Here is a 16,550-nt window from a genome sequence, read left to right as displayed (position 1 = left end):
GGGTTTCACAAGAAGATAGTGATCATAGCGAGCAATAAACCTTGAATTAAAAAGATCTAATGTAACCAGACACTAGCTAACACAAAGGTTGTAGGAAAAGACAGAAACTCATTAAATGATTGTGTTCAAGACTTGAAATACTCGTAGTCGACTTTCTATCTTGATTTTGCGTATACATATATAAATTTTCAGATTCGTTTTCTAGCTATACCGAGGCGTGTCTATTTTTAGAGGTTTTTTTGTCTGTCTAAGTTAAAGTTTACAACCTTTTTTCAATATATATTTATATAGGTCAAAATGGCCTTTAGTCTAATACAAAACAACATAACGTTAAACTTTAATCGCCCACACCTGGAATTTGAATTTGAATTTAACGGGAATTTGAATATAATTAAAAAGTTAAACTCTACATATCATGAATTGAATCAAATTAGAAAAAATGGGATAGGATCGAATCAAATGTTGAAAAAGCATTATGGTTACACCAATGACAAATCACAGTTAAATAATCTGGATTTATAACTGAAACTGATGTCCACTGACATAATTAATTATGTTATGTTAATTATGTTAAATCTATGCGATTGAATTTGTTTCTGCTGTGTTGAAGTTTCTCACACTTACAAAATGCAACTGTCATTTTTTTAGCCAGAAGCTTTTGTATCAATATTTTCTCGACTCGTCAATTAAATTTGTCTTTTTCACTAAATGTAGCTATGTTTGGATACTTTTAATTAACAAAAATAAGCGGATTATTCTTTATTCTTCGGTATCATTACGAAATTAAATTCACCCACTACGTGATTTTAAGAATTAGGTTTTCAAAATGCAAAAAGTCTGTTTAATTTTGGTACAGGATTATAAGTGACTTTGTTTGATATACTTCCTTTTATTTTTGCTTCTTGAAATCAATAAAGTAAATATTCAAGGGCGTATATTCCCCTGCCAGAGTCACCTCTAGCTATTGTGCTCGGGGATTGGGTGTCAAGTTCCCATTTGCCGTCAAGAGGGTTAGCCATCTTTTATTAACAGAACATTTTTGAAATTCGCCGATTATCCTCCTGGATGGAAAAAATCCTCGTTTTTGAAACGGACTTTTTCGACGACGCCCACACACGCCCCCTTCTCATAGCTCCGACCCTGGACACTACAGCAGACATATACCTGTGTGGGTGTGCTGCGCTAGTGTTTTAATTGTATCCCTCCTCGTCCCTCTTAGTTTGTATCAGTGTTGGTGAAAAGTTTAAGCATACACACTCTTTGCATAAGAATACCCAGTTTTTTGCCGATTCTTAGATTATTCTTAAATTTTTCTTATTTCTACAGTGTAATGTAACACTGAGTCGCTTTGTAGTGCCTAATTCTTGATGGAGCTTGAGCTTTGCATTTTCTTGAATTATTCTTGAATTTCAGCGATTTTCAGCCTCAATATTCTCAAAGAGTTTATTAAAAAAATTGCATTTTTATATGCATTTATGCCACATAAAGCTTTATACATTTGCCATATAAAGCTATATGCATTTGCGATGGCTGCCTTCACATTTTCTCTGGTGCTTACATCCGTTTAGCTTGACTCTACTTTAGTACTCATTGTTCAATTAACAAGATTTTATCCTGTAATCCTCCACTACCTTTTACTCTCAACTGGCATCATCTTTTGGACAAATTTCTTGCATTGTCTTTCGCATGCCGCAACTAATTTGAAAGCCTGGAAGTGGAGCCAAATAAAGACATCGTTTCAAGTATAGCCAACATGTCGTAACTGCGCAAATATGCAGGCAGAATAATTACAATGCTGTCAACATGTCTTATGTGATGATGAGAAAAGCAGAAGACGATGCAATTTTCTTTTGTTAGCCTCCGGGGAATTCTCAAGCACGATGTTGTAGCAAAAAGGAAACTGCAAGAAGTCGGAATTCCGTTTTGTTACTTTGAACTGTATGCAGAAAATGAAATGAGAAAATGGATTGGAAGTTATGTTTTCGTTGGTTGATATTGTTGGTGCCCTTGCTAATTCTCAGATGTCTCGCACAAGATGGTAAGTTTCCATTCGTCTAAGCTCGGTCTAAGCTTCCGCGTGTTTATGAAATGTTTTAGACATGTTTCAGACATGGCTACATATTTGCTGTTTCACGTTTGCAAAGCTCAGAATTATTCAATAATAAGCAATTTTTCTGAACTACCTTAATTTTGCAAGTTTTGCAAGGAATCAAACACCTGGTTAATTCACAAAATGCAATACGATCTACAAATGAAAATTAATTAAAAACTCTACCTCAGTCACACCCGATATCTTGGTAAAAATTGGTAAACAAACAGGTAACAGTATGTTGAAACAAATAGATAATGCAAAAATCTATTTTTTCATCAGGTCTTTATGCTGAAACCTGCATCATTTATTTCCACAAATTCCGAAATAGATCCTAGACAGAAATTTGAAAGCATAGCAGGCAAATTGAATAAGGCTCTGTCTGTCTGGCTTTTTATAAAAATGCAAGGTATTGTTGAGTCGGTCAGGGTAGTAAGGAACATAAGGCTCTTTCAATGGAAAATGAAAGAGCTACTTAGGCCTATTACGTTTGCTAGTAAGTCTGGCAGTTGCTCAACCCATGCTTGTTTACATTTGAGTTCTTGTAGCAATTATGGACGTGAGTTATGCACTAATGACTTCAATTAAAATTCAATCGAAGGAAACACAACATTAGGCCTGTTATCTGCACCTTTGAATTTTGCCTCAATTGTACGTGGGAGTAAAAATACGCATGTTGTTAATTGACACTTCCGTCTTATTTGTTTACATTATAAGTTATGAATTGTGAGAGATGTTGCCGGAAATGCAGTTATGTTGCGATGTTGCAAGTGCGACAATGCATTCTGGGAACGCGCCTTCCCATTTCTGCGGGGCCTGAAAGCGCTTTTCGCCCCGGAAAAAGTTGCTTGCAATACAATACAATCTAGCAATTGAAGTTAAATAAGCCGTTTAAGCAACAGATCCGTTAGCGTGCCTGTAGCAAAAAAAGTAAACAAGTGCGGGCATGTCCTGTTTTTCTGCCTAAACTTAGAATTGCGAAAAAAATTAGGTTTGTAATATAATTGGAACTGTTCCACCGAATACTGAATGAAAACATTTCATGTCCTACAGGATATAGATTAAATAATATTGCGAATATCAACTAGAAATCGACGACCACGTGAAAGAATAAAACAAAAACACTAAGAACCACAACAAAACCCCGCATTGCCATCCTTGTTTATCTGAAAAAGATTTACGGAGCTTAAGGGTAGGAAGGATCAAGGACCAAGATACCGGGAGGCCGGGGGGCCTTGCCCCCCAAAAAACCAGCGTTGCACGAGCAAAATAGCTACTTTTATTTTGTAAAATATGGCTGTTGTTACCCTAATTTATCAGGGCTAGGCTCCCCAAACAAAAGCTGTTTCTTGGTCTTTGGGAAGGATGGACACTTCTCTGGACTAATTGATAGCTAAATGCTGATCAAAACTGCCTTAAAAAACCCTGTCGCTACTGATCAACCTTTTACTTTGACCAATTAACGAAACTTCAGAATGAACTTCAGTATAGAACAGTGCAGAGTATAAACAGGCCAATTTTTAAAAGATCTAACTGATTTTGCGCATTTACGGGTAGTTCATTTTGTTCACAAGTTTATGTTATCAAAAGTAAAGTATTATAATAATGTATATTTTATGACATCACAGTTAAGAACACTATAGCTGATAATGACAAAGAAAAATATTTTTGCCAGAGGAAAAAGCGCTACGTAGGCCTTACACTGGAATTGTCGAATCCTGCAACGAAAATAACGATAAACAATAAGCAGGAATTGATGAAGCTACACGTACAGGGACAAAATCACAGTTTATATCATGTCATAATTTTCGTTCTGCAAGGCATTCTCCATTTGTATTGTATTACACCTAGTCAATTACACGTTGTTTTGCCTATCGAGTTTTCCCATGTAACTATTTTCTCTCTTACTTGCATTGACTATTTTGCATGTTTCATTGTTATTTTTCTTTGAAAGCATGTGAAGATGTACATTCAACGTCAGACTGCCGCATTTACAAGCAGAATGGACAGTGCTCTACGAATCCCTGGTATCGGGAAAACTGCGCCAAAACTTGCGGCTTCTGCCAACCTCTAGGTATGTCAGGGTTGTGTTGCTTTAAAAATTACGATGGAGCCCTCGTGAAAAATTTCCAAAAAGCGATAGCACAAAGTAGGACTAATTTTTGGCATTTACAAGGAGAGCTCAGCCCCCTGAACCCCCCCCAAGCTCTTCTCCTCTGGGTATGATTCCAGAGTTACGATTATTGTTGAATGTCTGTCGTGATACACTTTGAAAGGGAGAAGAAAAAGACTAAACTTTTTTGGATAGGTCAACTCTTAAACAAAATTTTTGCAAGTCGGATTGATAAGTGCAACATCAGACTAATTTTGATCAGTTTGTACAATTAGACACTGTATAAAATAAATATACACCAGAAAGTGTAATTTTTCACATTTTTTAACGCTCTTTTTTCAAGTTATATTCTTTTTACAGCTAGATTATTCTTCACTCGTCACCCCACTTCACAAGTAGCAACTAAAGGAGACAACATTACATTTCAATGCGAAGTCAAATCGTTGGTTCCCAGCAGCAACATAGTTTATTTATGGAAGTTTAACCACTCGTATATTCAAGAGAACGACAGCCGTGGATTTCATTTTTCTCAAGAAAGGACTACACTCCGCGTTTTGAATGTGACTGAAAACATCCATAACGGTGTCTATGAATGCATAGCGCTTTGTGGTGAAATTGGGTCCATTAAAAGCATTCCAGCTACGCTCAAAATGGCATGTAAGATTTCTTAGTTAAAGTTTTTTATTTTTCATTTTTTCCTCTGAGATAGAGAGAGTAAGATCGCTAAAATAGTCTGGGGTAGAGAATGCCCACCTGAAGTTTTAACCCCTTCAAATTATACTCAGATAAAGTATTTGTCTTATCAATAAATTTGAATGGTCAAAGCAGAGAGAGTTGAGTTGACTATAGTGAACTCTTCTCGGTTGACTACAAATGTTCTTCGCTCATTTTCTTGAGTCGTCTTGCTCAGTGGAATGATCGTTGCTTTTGATGCCACAATCTGGAGCTTTATTCCGACCAAGCGGGGTATTTATAATCAGGGCAGCTCCCTTGAGAATGATTAACTTCCTACTGTCAGCTTTAGACTGCCGACCAAATTTATATGGTTTAATGCAGTGGCGTAATGGAGGCATCTGGTGCCTAAGAGAAAACACTAAACGGGGTCTCTATTCAAGGACTGCAAGAAATTCCAATTCAACGCTGCAGATGTTCTCCTAAACTAGGGAAAGCTTGATAACGAAATTTAAAAGCTTTTTGATGAGGCAAACTTGAGCAAAGATATTCTCGTAAACTAGGAGAAACCAGGGACCGCGGTACATATTGCAGATTGAGGGAGCTAAAACGTTTTGAGGGCTAAAACGTTTTGGGGGCCTAAACATGCTGAAAACCAAGAGCAGGGCGATTGTTTTTATAGTTTAAGTATATTTTGGAATTTTTTGGGGGGCTAAAGCCTCTTTTTGGTCGGGTCCTTAGTTATCGAACAAAGGTGCCCTAAACTGCATTACGTCACTGGTTTAATGGCTCTGATGAAAGCCTTTATGGCAAAACAAAAGAATCAGCTGACCAGGCTACTCAATAAACCCCATAGATGGCTAAAAAGTCTTCTCTAGTTTCTTCTTTTATGACCTTATACGAATGTATGTATATCTGTTCATTTATACATTTATTTACACATATATATGAAATAATGGACACAATTTCCTTTTTCGTAATTCAGAAAGTCTACAGATAATTAATTTGTAATAGAAAGGTGACCGAACTAGGGTATAAATTCATTTGAAACTAAAACTTTGCTCTGATCCTCTTTACAAACATGTCTTTTTTAGATTTCAGAATAGACGTCCAGCATCAGAAATTGATAAGAGTCAAGCTAACACAGCCATATTTACTCCAGCTTCCCACCTACAAGTCCTTTCCTGCACCAGAGTTCGTTTGGGAATTCAAAGACAATACAGGAAATTTCATTAGCGTCTCAAGGGATCTCAGCCTATTTGTCACCGAGCGTGGTGATCTTCTCATACCCTCAGTTTCTGGCTCACATCAAACGACGTTTCGTGTCTTCGTCAAGCATAAAACTACGAATCCGAACTTTGCTGCTTCTTTTCTGTTCATTGTTAGAATAATAAGTAAGTTGAGTTTATTTCAATATCAATTTGAAATGCTAGTAACATTTGCTTACTCTTTGCTTCACACAAGTAGGCTTTTGGATTGCTAGATGGCCTATGGCCTACTGAAGTACCAATCTTATTTCGTTTTGAGTTTGTCCTGATGGAATCATTTTTAGGCATTAGATGTGGTTTTCTATCTGCACTTCAGATCTGCCAATAGGTGGGGCAAAGAATGTCTTTCTTTTCTAAGAATTTCTATATTAATTTAATCTGTCCGTAACAAAATCGAGTCCGAAAGTAGCAAAAGGAGTCTGGGAAAGAAGGAACCTTTTAATTTGAGCTTATCAACTGATTCACTGACAGTTTTGTTAAGTTACAAATTTGTTAAGTTACAATATGTTCAATTCTTGCATGGTTATTAACAAACTTTAAACAAGCAACATTTGTGTTGGTCATTGTGACATTTTCTTGCATATTTTTGCGACTTTATCGAATAAATTTTGTTCAGAATAAGGAGAAATGTCGAATGTTTTCGATTAAATGAAATTTAAACTCAGGTTAAAGTATTACCGTATGTCCTTTAACTCCTCGCTCTGATAAACGCACCCTCTACTGACTCCGCACTTTCAGCCAACCATTTGTTAAGAACGCTGCCCTCTGATAAGCGCCGCCCTCTATTAAAAACCGCGTCTTGAAACACAGCGTTCATTAGAAAACACTCCAAACAAGAAGTAGCGAATAGTTTATACGCTCACTTTTCGAGAGTCATGAAAGTTGTTATCTCATATAGACGAGGACTCTAACAAAACCAGGGATATTGACACTCCTTGACATTTCCATAACTTGAACACAACCTTAAAAACGTTTTCACACAATCTTCATTACGTGTTTTTGGAAAATCTCCGCCCTCTATTAAATGCCGCATCCATATATAGGATTTCGTAATAAACGCCGCGGGGTTCTTTAGAGTAAATGCGGTATATGTTTTGCACATTGCACCCAACGGGATCGGCATGAAAGCAAAAGATTGATATGGGTTTTCGGCCGAGATCAAGTCAGAATTTTAATTAGGTTCTTTAATAGCTGTGTTGCAGAATAAATTGCTTTTTTCAAGCTTTTTATCATCATCAACAATATTTTTCCTTGCAAGTTTGTTGTTATTTGTTTCATATTTCAACCTTTTGGGTTTGTTTATGTGTCCTTTGAAAGCGAACATTAGCTTTTCAAGGACGCCCTTTTATTGGGTAATTCTTAAATGAATGTAAAATAACCTTTCTGATTAACCATCCTGCAGTCAAGATTTAAATATTTTTTGCAGGTAACACAAATCCATGCAACGATGCAAGCATTTTCGCCTACTCTACTGCAGAGAACAGAAATGCATCAGTTGGAGAAAATGTATCATTTGAATGCCTTGCAGTCGCTAAAGACTGTAGGTGAGCGTCACTTCTTTTTGTCATCACTCTTTGTCATTTTGTCATTCAGTTCCTTAAGGTCATTTGGTAATGAAATATACAGACATTTGATGTTAGGGTTGGATTAGTTGGAAGTGCTTTTGTACAAGTTGGGCGGACTTCTAATTACTTACTTAACCAAGGGCTAGGAGATGGCTGTTTTCAACCTTTGAGTGTAAAATTTCACTTTAAATATTTCTTTCAGTGGATGGAATTTTGCGGTCTATGTGACGATACTTATAGTATGGCCTTTTCAGCTAGATTTTCACCAACAAAATTTTTGGTCATGTACAATTTTTGTGTCATGTGTGGACAAAGTGTGTTAGAAGCCTAAAGAGATTTTTCATGTAAAGTTTCTCTCGACTACCTTGCATGGTTAAGGAGACAAACTGCCATTTATCCGTAGATCGTTTGCTGGCAAATTTTGCATCAGGTGCACATGCGCAGTAGAAATTGATTAAGTTGCTGTTACAAACTACCTTATTACACGAAAATAACGCGGTACACCAAATAACGCGGAACAAATTAATGCGATTACAACTTAACGCGAATCGCGAGGCTAGATTTCAAAACGTGTGGTAATTAACGCGAATCAACAAAATCCAAATATTCAAATGGTATTTAATTGACGCGAATTTTCTGTTTCAGCAAAAAATTTTTTAACTGCAATAAATGCAAATTATAAAAAAAACAGAAAAAATAACCAAAAATGACAAAAAAGCTTCAAGTAAAGGTGGATTGGAGATTCCAATAAAAGTAGCAGTCACTTTGGTTGAGCCTGAATAATTTTCAATGTTAGACGTAGGGTGAAAGAGGTTGAGGATCCTCTGACCAGAGAGAATTTTGATGACCCGAAAAGTACTAGGGATTAAGCAAGATGGAGATGATGACAAAAATATATGGAATTTCAGGAGGGAACAGTTGATAATGAGGACATTAAAATGTTATGAAAAAGTATTTTAAGTTTACTTTTTACCTTACTTTTAACTTAAAACTAAGAAAAGATGTCTTATTTCAAATAGAACTTGTGCAAAGAGCATTTTCCGGTCCTTACGTTTTGGTCGCTTTCTATTTTTCTCATTTTCAGATAAAATAATATTACGATTTAGATATAATCGTAAAATCTGGCTTTTTTCAGTAATTTTGAAAAGTTACATGAAATATTAAAGCGGGATAAAATAAACGGATGTTTATTTAACGCTAGACATTTAATGGCGGATGAGAAATTTATGCAATCATGAAATTAGCGTGGCTTTAATTAACGGGGAATTTTTCAATGGATTTTTCGTGTAGTAAGGTACTTGCAAAAGAGCAAGTAGCACCACGTGGAGGAAGCATTTTTGTCTCTTGTGGGAAGTAAGATGGTTGACAAAGGTTGTCATGTGAAGAGTGAAAATGAAACTCAGGTTTATATGATGCAAGTTAGTTTTGATTAATGCTGTGAAGTCAAATGAGATGGCATTTTTTTCCACAAACCTTCGCCCTAATGCAGATGTGCATTGTTTTTTTATATCTCTTCGGACAAATGGATAAAGTAATTGCCCCATAGAGTAGCTTATTTTACTGTTTGCGTAGCAATACAGTTCAATCAAATATCCTTCGTTGTATCAAATCTAGAGTTACGGCTCAAGTAGTTGTTACTTAAGGAATGTACCTTTTGATCTCCTCCGGGAAGGGGAGGGGGGGAGGTTTGGAATGCACTTGACTCCATTTTTTAACGGGGAGGGACCACAGATCCCATTATGCCTAATCATGATTTTGATTTAAATTAAAATATGCTCACTAATAGTATCCATTAGTTTGTGCCAATTTTTATCCAAAGTATCCATTTATTATTATGGAAATTTTTATATGCTAAAAATGAATTTATAAGCTATTGAGAGAGTCAAGTAGCCTTTGCGGGCTCTTCTTTCCCATTTATCGTATCCACGTAAACTAAGCTGCAACACGTGCCATCTTAAAAACTTTGGCGGTTTTTGGCACTGTAAGGCACTGTAAAAAGTGGAAGCAAACACTTAGTCGGTGCACCTTCTATTTCTTGTGTTTCCTATAGATTTTCAATGGCTGAGATGGCAACAATATATCTACCACTTATTTTTTAAGCTCTTATTTCAGCTTCTTTCAGCTCTTATTCAAATTTAAGTTCTTATTCTTAAGTTTTTTTCAAATTTACTGACTTAAAAGACAATATTGTAGTTTTATAAATGAAATTAAACTCTTGATAGGAGCCAAATTTCGATCACATGGACAAAGCAAAACACAGGCAATCACATTTCGAGCAACAGAAAGATTTCCTTTAATGATGTGCAAAAGGATAAGGAAGGAATTTATAATTGCTATGTGGAGGTCATTGGACAAGGAAGTTCCCAACAGTTTTCATTTAACCTTCGAGTCATCGGTAAGTCAGGAGTTTGATGACATATAATCAGAATTTTGCAGGAATTCTCTTTTTGTCACATGATGAAAGTTATGTATGTTTTCGAAACATGTAAAGGCAGTTTGATTCTGGGCAAAGTACATCATTTTGATATATGAACGAATGGATTCATCTAAGAGCAGCTTTCCTGTTTAGAGGAAAACTCTTTGTTTTCACGAGGAAGAAGAATGATTAAAAATGCGAAGGCTTCTTAGTTTAATAGTTTTCTTTTGTTATAGGGCCTATTTTAGTGTGCAGTATTACACACTTTGTGCAGTATTAATTTAAAAATGTGCAGCATTGATTTCGAAAATGTGCAGTATTGAATTTTTGGTTTTGTGAAAATGTCTAATTGCCGCTATCCCAGATTCTCGCTTTGTTCACAAAATGTGAATTTTCCCCGTCAGTTCGATATAGAGGTCATGTATTGCAAATCTCGTATGACCATCGGAAAGACTCTCTAATCAAAACTTAAAACAAAACGAAATGACTAGAAATTTCCAAAAATTGCAACAACAAAATTTCCTATAAAAAATGTAGTTATAAATGTGCAGTATTAAAAATTTCTTAAAATAGGCCCTGTTTTGTTAAGCGACGTAAGTAGTCGGCTAATGCACTTTCATAAAGATTTAGATGCATTTTCTTAAAGGCTAGAATTCTGAATAAACCTTCAATATTTACCAGTGCTATTCTATAACAAGATATTTCTAATGATCTTTGTTTAAATTACTTTAAAAGAAATAAAATACAGGAAATAGTTGGTGTTTTGCAAAAGCCTCTTAAAAATTGCCAGTGTTAGAAAAGTTAAAGCCTTATGGGGAACAAGAACCCGATAAAAGGATTTTGCAACTAAATCTTTTAAGGGGCTTGAAGAGTCTGGGACAAATCCGTTTCTGGTAATCCTGTAAAAAAGCGAGTTTCTATAAGACGCGATCAGGCGGGCACCCAGTAAAGGCGTATCTCTAATCTAAGCCTCGAAAGTGATTGCCGTAGATAGATTTTACTGTTAACATTTGCAGCCAACCCCAACTCTCAAGACAGTGGCCTGACCTCAATGGTGACCTGTTGCAAAGATAGTCGTTGCGCGCAACGCGTCTTACAAAGTCTTTTTACCGGCCCTTCACTGATATGTGCGCCACCCCATTAGTGCGCCCCTTCAGTAATCGTTGCAAGACAGGTTGTCGTGCTGCCGTGACAAATTGCACCTTGTAACGGAAGCTTTTCTTGCATCAGAAATTATGAAGCATTGGAAATGAATCAACTTGCTTGGCTTGAAAATCATTTCCCTCCAAAATGTTGAACTCGTTCTATTTTCTTGACAATATACTGCGAACTAACTGTCCTAAACTGTACATGCACAGATCTATTTCTCTGCGAATTTGTTTTTAAATTTGCCTGCGTACTCACTTTTACTCATGATGAACGGAGGGATTACATGAAACTGCATGTCAAAACCTTGAATCTCTCTCACCTAGAGTTTTTCACATTGGTGGCCAATGCGTCAGCCATCAAGTGAATTTAGAAGCTCAATAATATATTAAAAAGCAGGCCAAATGTGTAAAGTCGGTAAATCTTTAAGGTTTTGCAGAAGACTCTTATGAACATTTTCAAGGTGGTCTATGATAATAAAACCATCCTTGTTTGTCAATATGCATAGCGTTATGATCTAAACTTCGTTTGACAACATGTGACCGTTAGTATATTTTGGCAGAACTCGTGTTACACACTACATTGCTCGTTGATAAGCAAAGCTGAAAAAGAAAAGCACTCTTCGTTATATCAAATCTTTGAAACGATTCAAATAGTTCTTATTTAAGGGAAAAAGGCTTACCTAAAAATTTCTATAATACCAGTGTTAGATTTCAAAGGCTATTTGCAGGGTTTCCAGTCTATTTTCATTACATGTTGCAAATACGAAACCAAATCTTTTCTTTACCCACGAGCAACCAGAAATTAAACTTATCGGTGAATTTCTTATGAAAGCTAAAAGATTCGAAAAATTATACTCAGTGAAATGTTTTTATTTTCCAGAGAAACCAAAACTCACTCAGGCCACCAGCGCAAAAGTTAATTTGACCTCCGCAGGGATACTTTATCCTGCTACATTTAGCAGGGTAGCGTCGTTTTCCTGGTACAAAGATGGTGAGATCATCAACAACCACTCCAATTTATTTAGAGTGTACGCAGACCGGCGACTGAAGGTTTTAAACCCGAGCCGCGGTCTTTCCGGCTTGTATCAAATTTTTTATACGAATGAGGCTGGGACAGTTGACGTCACGCAAGAGGTTTCGGTGCCTTCAGGTAGGCCCAAAGATATCCTATTTCAGTTCATCGCAGTTGATGTCAATAAATGAAAAACACTGTTTTGATCTTCAATTCATGCTGTTGATACTATATCTTATATCTAATTATCATGGTATCTGGTAGGTGTTTGTATTCGGGTCTTTCTCGTGATTCACCTTAACTTGGCAGTTTAATTCGGTTCTCTGATAGTTTAATCGGGCCAGTTTCATCTTACGTAGGATTTTCAATAGTACGACTGTTATCTGGCGAATAGTAAAATATTTGATTAAATGGTCTGAAAAAAGTAAAGCTTTGAAATATGCTTGAGAATTTTTTGTCACTCTTTAGAGTATAAAATGTCTAAATAATATTCGGAAATGTCCAAGCATTGCCGCTTATCAAAAGAAAATATCTTCATTGGTGTCCAGTCAGAAATTAAACTTTTCAAGATGTGTAGCAATTAAGGTTGCCTATTACTTCGAAATTCTGTTGATTGGAAAGGCTACTAACTTTTTGTGGAAAAGCTGATGAATGTTGTGGCCATATTATATACTGATGCACACATTCTGGAATCATGGCTTTTTTATAACCAACTCCATTGGTATATGATCAGTGGCTTTTTCACTGCCATTTCTGATTTTCTTATATCTTTCATTATATCGGCTAATTGATTATACTATGCTAATATGTCTTCATTTGTTATTAGTTGGTTGCGGGTGGACCACATTTGGCGCTCACGGAACCATAGAATTCAACAACGCTGGTGGAACCAACCTGGGTATCGGTGCCATTTGTACTTGGCTTATCCGGTTGCCGTCTTCCATAGAATATGAATTTACATTCACCGAAATGGATTTTCCGGAATCGCTATTCAACTGCAGTGAGAAAACTTTGTCGATCTATTCCGGATCGACAGCTTCCACAGCTCCAATTAAAAGCTACTGCGCAACCACTGCGAAACCAATCACCACTGCTTACGTCAATGGGCCATTCGTTACAATCTTGTTGATGTCAAAGAGTGGAAACTTTAAAAACGACAGATTCGTTTTAAAGTATGGACCCGCGGGGCAAAGTGAGTCACCATAATGTAATTTTGCAGAGCTTAAATAATAAACCTAGACGTTAAGTATGAAGTGCTATATAGTTATCTACCAAGTTAATTGTACCGTGTACATGTGATGGCCTTGTTGCCCCTGGCTACCTCTGCCTTCTGAGACTGCTTTCTATACACTACGAGACTACACTATGAACCGGCCTACCGAGAAAGGGTAGGGGAGCAGATTGCCCAAGGCCCCCAATTGAGAGGGACCGCAAAAAGCTTTATCAACATTATCAACATATCAACAAGTTCCTGACAATATCAACATTAATAACAAACACAGATATAATGACGTCATTACGGGCTCAATTCCATCTTTCTCATTGCCCCAGTCCAAACGGCTGTCGCCGGGCCTGGCTTTAAGTAGATTAGGCCTTGTGCCAATCTCTTGCAAATTTTGCGCTAAGATAGAACTATTTCCTGTAATCGTTCTTAAAAAGATGTGAACTTTATTCTCCTTTGACACTTTCATGCTTAATAAGTTATTCTTCTTTGTCCTAGAGGTGTCAACTGGTACTCCAATCAAAACAGTCAGTTCAGTTAGTAGCGATACCCTGTCGGTCACCAGCGCAATATCACGCATGACCAGTGCCGCAATTCTATCTACCACTTTAATAGCGCAGAAAAAGAAAGCAATGAAGGAAAGTGAGTAAACTTTTTGTATTATCATTGGCAAAGAAGAAATATTTTCTGCTTGTGGTTTCCATTGAAACATGTAGCTTGGTTTCAAAAAGAGGCTGGTAACAGCTATAAGAGCATTTCTCTTTTGAAAATAACACGGAAAGCGAGAAAGCGCATGAAAGTAGTTTCCGTCACTCCTCGCAGTTTAAAAGTTTAATAATCACCAAAAGTAAGCAGGGATTTAGGCCGTGTTCACACGTAAACGAATATTTTTGAATCCGCAAACTTTCTATCTATGAAGATCCAAAAAATACGCGTCCCTACTTACTGTATTCAAATAAAATTCAGCTATCACCATGCATTTGTATGTATATTCTCCTTTCGAGGAAAGCACTGGAAGATGTTTGAAATGAAGAAAAAGGGAAAATGTATAAAGAGAAGGGAAAAGAAAGACTTTTCAATAAAATCATAATAAAGTTGTTATTAATTGTAAATAAATGTCATTGTCAAAGCGAAGGAAACCAACCTGAGAAGTCAACAACGATGCAATGATTGAATTCTGGCGCCTTTGAACCATCTGCGCTTGCGCAAAGCTGATAATGTTGGTTCAGGGGGTCAGACGATCCAACCTTTCACCCAACATTTCTTTAATGTACACTTTACAGTATGCTAAATACACAATATGGTATGGACTAATTCCAGGTATTTCATAATTCTTCTTTCAACCACAGCCCCTACTGCCCCATCGCGCTTTTATTACTTTACATTTTTATAGATTTTCTCCAAATTCCTTCTAAAAACCTTTTTAGCTTTCTTTCCATCGTAAAGATTCTGAAGTCTCTTGAAGCTTGTCTTAAAATCTAGCCTTTAACTTTATTCTAAATGCCAGAAATCCTTTTTGTTCCCTTCATTCTCTCTAAATCGAAGCGCCAATAGCGACGTTCAATGTCTAAATATTTGTTTGCTGTTTTCACAGGCAGTTTGTCAATTGGAGCCATTCTTGGAGGTGTGTTTGGTGGTCTGGTATTTCTTGCTGTAATTGCAGCAGCCTGCTTTAGGTATGTTTTTATGCCTCTTTGCTACTTAAGAAAGTCCTATTCTCTAACCTGTTGCAAGATGTTCGTAAGAATTGAGGACGACAGGATCAAAGTATTTTGATCACGCTTTTTTTAATGTCAGAAGATACTCTTTAACGAATAGAGAATGCCAATACTAATTTTGGTAAGGCTATGGCAAATTCAAAATTGTAGAAAAATAAATAATGGGTTGCTTTTCCCTCATGCCTCCACAAAATTCTCTTCGAAAATAGACGAGTTGCGAAACCGATCAAAGAACTTGTGAGACTGTTCTCCCAATCCTGCATCTATTGCGTCTCCATTTATTAATTAACCACTTCTAAAACATGGCAGACTCAGAAAAGATGAGTAAAATTGAAACACAGTAAACCAAAAAACAATATCGGTTGTTGAAACACAGCCTTCAAGATTCACTGCCGGACAATGCTGTATTAATTACTATTTCCAACTGATTTCATCAACGTCTGCTAATTCTGTCTATGTTTAACAAATATATTTCGACACTACACCCACAGGTGCATAAAAATATCACTATGATGAATCTAGGATCACCAAGGTACCACTTGGCTTAAGCGAAGAAATTAATGTTCACCTAACTCTTATCTCTTTTGATGATCTGCAACGAGATCATTTATCATCTATAAATATATAAAACATACGTCAAAGCCTTGGTTTGAGTCTACAAGCGATGTTGACAAAGAGTTGATCTATTGTTCAATAGTAAAGTACACATTCATTCTGTACCATACCAAGATCAACGGATGTGTGCTCCGGACCGTGCCTTAAGGGGTGTAGCACTGTAGCAACACTTATTGGCAGCTCCTTTTGGAATTCATGATTTACATTTGATTTCGACAAATGTTATAGGGGTTGCTAAAGGCTAAGGCCTGTCAACAAACAGTGGTAGCGCCAGGGGAGGGCCAGACGGGCTACATCCCCTCCGTCGGAGCATCTAGCCCCCATCGGAGGAAATTTTAGGTTATTGTCGGAGCAAATTTGACAAATAACATACGAAAACTGCATATTTTAGTCATTTTAGCCCCCCTGTTGGGAGCTCTAACTCCTCTATTGGAAGGTTTCTGGCGCTACCTCTGTCAAAAAATCTTGGATGATTTGTTCACTTTAATGTACCGACGAATGCTTCGTTTAAAAAGAGTCCCTGGACATTTGTGAACCCACAGCCAGATAATCTAGGGTTCATATCTTCTCTGCATAAGAACTGGGATTCTGGTCCTTTTCAGCTATGATAAGATACATTACACTCTTTTTTTATAAGAACCAGTAAATTTAAGTTCAGGCTGACTGTTCTTAATTTTTTCGAAAATCTGAGGCTGGATTGTTCTTAATTTGT

At 36.7% G+C, this 16,550-nt stretch overlaps 1 protein-coding gene across 1 annotated transcript in view; it reads left to right on the top strand.

The window, feature by feature from the left end:
* Positions 1 to 1,701: 1,701 nt before the first annotated feature.
* LOC135691587 (uncharacterized) overlaps positions 1,702 to 16,550 on the top strand; it is a 30,630-nt gene continuing 15,781 nt past the window's right edge. Inside the window, exons 1-10 of the mRNA XM_065209473.2 lie at positions 1,702 to 2,038; positions 4,044 to 4,163; positions 4,563 to 4,859; positions 5,969 to 6,268; positions 7,569 to 7,686; positions 9,930 to 10,102; positions 12,152 to 12,421; positions 13,110 to 13,475; positions 14,004 to 14,147; positions 15,100 to 15,181. Coding sequence (XP_065065545.2) covers positions 1,963 to 2,038; positions 4,044 to 4,163; positions 4,563 to 4,859; positions 5,969 to 6,268; positions 7,569 to 7,686; positions 9,930 to 10,102; positions 12,152 to 12,421; positions 13,110 to 13,475; positions 14,004 to 14,147; positions 15,100 to 15,181 — 1,946 coding nt within the window. The 5' untranslated portion in view covers positions 1,702 to 1,962. The remainder of the gene's footprint in view (positions 2,039 to 4,043; positions 4,164 to 4,562; positions 4,860 to 5,968; positions 6,269 to 7,568; positions 7,687 to 9,929; positions 10,103 to 12,151; positions 12,422 to 13,109; positions 13,476 to 14,003; positions 14,148 to 15,099; positions 15,182 to 16,550) is intronic.

The sequence above is a fragment of the Rhopilema esculentum genome, chromosome 13, assembly GCF_057945365.1.
Source record: "Rhopilema esculentum isolate cy_ngs chromosome 13, ASM5794536v1, whole genome shotgun sequence".
Lineage (NCBI taxonomy): Eukaryota > Metazoa > Cnidaria > Scyphozoa > Rhizostomeae > Rhizostomatidae > Rhopilema > Rhopilema esculentum.
This window is presented reverse-complemented; position numbering and strand designations above follow the sequence as displayed.